Source organism: Portunus trituberculatus, chromosome 38 (assembly GCF_017591435.1).
Source record: "Portunus trituberculatus isolate SZX2019 chromosome 38, ASM1759143v1, whole genome shotgun sequence".
Lineage (NCBI taxonomy): Eukaryota > Metazoa > Arthropoda > Malacostraca > Decapoda > Portunidae > Portunus > Portunus trituberculatus.
In genome coordinates this window covers 26641771-26646217 of record NC_059292.1, presented here as the reverse complement: position 1 = coordinate 26646217, position 4447 = coordinate 26641771, and the positions used below count along the sequence as shown (strand labels likewise).

Here is a 4447-nt window from a genome sequence, read left to right as displayed (position 1 = left end):
GGATTCAAATACTGAAGACTGTGGCGATTAATCTTCTGACCTCCATAGACCTTTTCTAATATCAATAGAATGGTCTAATTGTACACAAATTTCTAGGTAAAAATGTGCCGCAGTATTGAAGGGTTAACCAGCGCTACATGACCTTGCTACAGTGGCGTATTTACAATCAATAAACCCCAACAGATCTCTACAATGAGGCGCGTGAGGGAGATGCTGTACTGTATTATCCTGCTGGTGGTGGCGACGGCGGAGTGTAGCGTCGAGGGGGATGGGCGACCTGCAGGCATCGTGAGGCAATTGGTGGAACGTTACCTGACCTCGTGTCGCCTCGCAGTGGTGGGGGCTGGGCGGGCTGTCTCAGATCCCTCGTTCACGGAGCTTGTCAGGTACAATATTTAAAGCGCAACTCTGTAAAGACTCTGCTGAAATACTGATTTATTTGTTCATCATATGTTTGCGTTTCATTTTTTTCTATAATTATTTTTTTCCTTTGAATTTTAAGTCTTGTTTCTTATTCTAAGGTCAGTATTAACCCTTTCACTGCTGTGGTCATCCTTGGTTAACTATCAGAGCACAAAAAAAAAAAATAAAAATAAAGAAATGAAATATGATACTGTTTGCACGGACACAGAAGAGAGACAGTAGATTAATTTTGTCCTCTAAACCACAAGATCAAGTGGCGGTAATTGAATAGTCCAAAAAAAAAAAAAAATGTAAAATATTCGGTAAAGTATCTCCGGCAGTGAAAGAGTTAAGATGATAAGTGTCGCATTGTCATTAGCAGCCAAGAAGCCAAGGAGTTATTTACACGTACAAAATAAATATACATTACAAAGTTTTGTTCCTTCAGAGTGGTGGGTAAAGCAGCTCCTGGGGTGGTGGTGATGGAGGCGGAGGGTGCCTTGTCACCAGCCTCACCACGGACCACCCCCTCCATCCCGCAGCAGGCACTGGAGAGCGATGCCAAGTTCCCATGCCGTGCCTTCCTCCTGTACATGACCGCCGCCAATACGTCCTGGGCTGGGTAAGCGTGCTGCGCGGGGGTTTCGGCGCGTTGCAAAATTGTATTTTGATGTCATTTTTTCCCCTGTCGCTTAGGGAAATGGAGCGTGCGTGAGACAAAAGACACCGTAAGCCATTGTATGAGTGGTTTGATACGGTCACCCATGCAGTCTCCTCACGGTCTGTCAAGGCATCAAAGTATTAGTGGGAAAGCCTAAACTTATAAACCTTTGTGTGTATTAGTTTTCACTTATCTTTTTACTTCTACTTTCTAAACTAGGAATATACCTTTTTTTCTATATGGTGTCAAAATGGTTAAGCATTTTTTTGGGAATTATTCTTTCCGTACATTTTCTATACCAAGTTAAAGATTTTTCCTGATGTACAGTCTCCTGCAGCAGGTTCCTCGGTAAGGCGTCTCTGGATGTGTCGCCGGAGATTAGAGTGATAGGTGTGGGGCATCCCGCCTTGGCCAAACAGCTACTCACCCTGCCCGTACTCCGGAACACAGCCCACGCTCTTTACCTCGCTGTCCCTCCTCGGTCACCATTCGCTATCGACTCAGGTGATGACGATGCAGTGGAAGTCATCTCCCGCTGCCACTACTGCGACCAAGGCCACCCAGATTACGTGGTTCTCGATTACTGGCGCCCACTCGTAGGATTCCAGGAGGCCACAGATCTCTTTCCAAGTAAAATCATTAGCCTTTTTACTGCTAGACATTTATTTTTTTTTTTTTTTTTCATAGCCGCGTTTTAATTTCTAGACAACTTTTGCACTACAGCCTTCTAAATGGTTCCGTTGCTTAAAGAAAATGAAATTAACATCTTCTCTTTCTCGCTCTTTCCTGTATCTCTGAAAACTTTTTTTTCCCCAGTGTTCTGAATGTGAAGAAAGAATGGCCATAGCAGGGAAATGACTAAATATGACTCAGGCTTATTATTTCCTTGCGTTTATCAGTAAATATTTTCCAAGACTCTCTGATGGCTTCCAGGTTTTTCTCTCCCCACCAGATCAGTTCCAGGACTGCCGGAGCCACGCGTTCCAGGTGGTGTCGATGGACTGGTTCCCGTTCCTGTCATTCAGCCGAGACACGCAGCGCCCCGGTACCACTGTCACGCCGCAGGATTCCGTGGACGTGCGCATGTTGCAAGCCGTCGCCCGCACCTTAAACTTCACGTGAGCTGCATGGTGGAGTGTTGGGCCGCTGCAGTCCAGTCAAGAGTAGCTATGTAAATTTGAGCTTTGGTCTTTGCAGCGGTATGAAACTTGTGTCGTTTATTGGTTTTCTAGCTCTTTCCCATTCTTATCTCGTGTCTGTCGAGTTTAGTCTAATAATGTTGGTGGAATGATTTTTTTCAACGGCTCCTATTGCTCTGTGTCCTGACTGCTTGTTGTTCTTTGCTGTTGTCTGTGGTCTTGTGGTTTATGTAACGTATTTGTGCTACTCTTGTTACTGTTATTGCTGCTTCTGCTGCTGCTGCTGCTGCTGTTGATGCTATTGTTAGATGTTATAGCTTAGTGTGTGTGTGTGTGTGTGTGTGTGTGTGTGTGTGTGTGTGTGTGTGTGTGTGTGTGTGTGTGTGTGTGTGTGTGTGTGTGTGTGTCTGTGATGGCAGTAGCGCTAACCCTCCATGGCCTCCGCATCTGACCCTCCTGCAAACATAGAAAGGGGCCACAAGGCATAGCAGGAGGTTCAGCGTCGCGAGAGGTGCCCGCTGGGGAGGAGCAGTCAGATGCGAAGACATGGATGCATTGTTTCTCAGACATTTCCAGGAAGAAGACAATAGCGGCTATTTGTTCTGCGTCGTTTCATAAGCAATATATTCCAGAACCGGAAAAGTAATAAGGAAGGAGGGCTGCTCGGATAAATACCTCAGATTCCTTCGGGTCGTTGGCTTCCTGGCATTCAAGTGTTAGCGATGTCTTGACGCAAACTGCTCATATAGACAAAACTGTTGGTGCGTTATGGCAAGCTGTATCAGAACAATCACTACCTTTACCTGCTTGCTCCTAAACATTCTTGGTAATGACGCACTTGGTGATGAATAGATAGCATGGTTTATTTTTGTGGACTGAAATGTGTTTATTGTCTTCCCGTTACTCGTAGTATGGTGAGGCGCTGAGAATTGCAATGGTACGAACGTTTTCTTTCATTTATATCTATTTTCTATTTGTCTTTTATCTATTTCAAAAGATAAGTGATTTTTAATATTAGTTATCAAACTCTCATTAACTGCGTCATTCACTAGAAGTCAATAATACGTTTAGAAATCAGAGTTGCACACTAAATCATCGAATAAACGTCTCTATTTCCAGCGGCAAGGGATTGTGTGTATCTTAGCTGACAGGACTGTATGATACCTTTGTCCTTAAATGTATCTTGTCATCGTAACTGATCTCACTTATTCTACTTTTCTTTTTATATATTTTTTTTCATGAAATCATATATTCTTATAGATCACATTAAGTCCAAATACCCACTCATCAACTCATCCCTCTTCCCCGCACACTAGTAATTATAACCAACAAAAGAAACACTCAAAAACAATCAGTGCCACACACCAGCAGTTGTCCCATCCATCCTCCTTCCCTCATATCATTCCACACCATCTGTCCATCCTACCCTGTCCATCCTACACCACCTCGTCTATACTACCTTCCTACACCAGTACCCTTCGTCCGGCCACCCTACCATTCCACACCACCTTGTCTTGCATCCCTAGCATCCCACACCACCCATCCTATACCACCCATCCTGCACACCCGGCTAGCTTCGTAAGGGTGACGGACTACAGACGAGGTGATTATGCATACGCGTACCTCCCAACTGACCTGGGTGTCTTGTGTTGTGAGGTACGTGATGCGAGTGCCTGAGGATGGCCAGTGGGGCGTGCTGCAGAAGGATGGGCTGTGGACAGGCACCGTGGGGACCTTGCAACGCCGCCTCGCTGACTTCTCAATGCTTTTAAACTGGTCCTCCAAGCGATTTCATGCTATCGACTTCTCCCGCATCTACGCCGCCGAGCCCTTGGTCATCGTCTCCACACAGCCACGCCCTCGCCCGCACTACCTTGCCCTCGTCGCGCCCTTTACCTGTTAGTCAAGTTAGATTTTTCCACTCCTTTTTAACACTTTCACTCTAGTCATGCTGTATTAACAGTCATAGCACATGGGTATAAAAGAAGAGGATGCAATAAAAGGTTGACATCGTCTTTTCTAAGGTATAGAACCATACATTCAAGAAACTGTCCTGGGAAACAAGTGTCCGAAAGCTGTGCATGATTACGAGAAAGTGTTGTACTGCAGTGAAGGGCTAGGTGTCAGGCCTCTCTGTGTTATGGTGTGACGAACGAGGGAGTGTGATGGTGTGTGATGAGTGAGCGTGCATGGAGGCGATAAGGGTCTCGGAGAATACAGCAGGAATGATGTGCCTATACATATA

General features: G+C 45.4%; 1 protein-coding gene across 1 annotated transcript; it reads left to right on the top strand.

Annotated features, from left to right (window-relative positions):
• Positions 1 to 1568: 1568 nt before the first annotated feature.
• On the top strand, positions 1569 to 4105 carry LOC123514913 (glutamate receptor ionotropic, kainate 4-like). The gene is made up of 2 exons (XM_045273169.1): positions 1569 to 2181; positions 3859 to 4105. The coding sequence occupies exons 1-2, from the start codon at positions 1928 to 1930 to the stop codon at positions 4103 to 4105; spliced, it is 501 nt and encodes a 166-aa protein (XP_045129104.1). The 5' UTR covers positions 1569 to 1927.
• Positions 4106 to 4447: the final 342 nt, after the last annotated feature.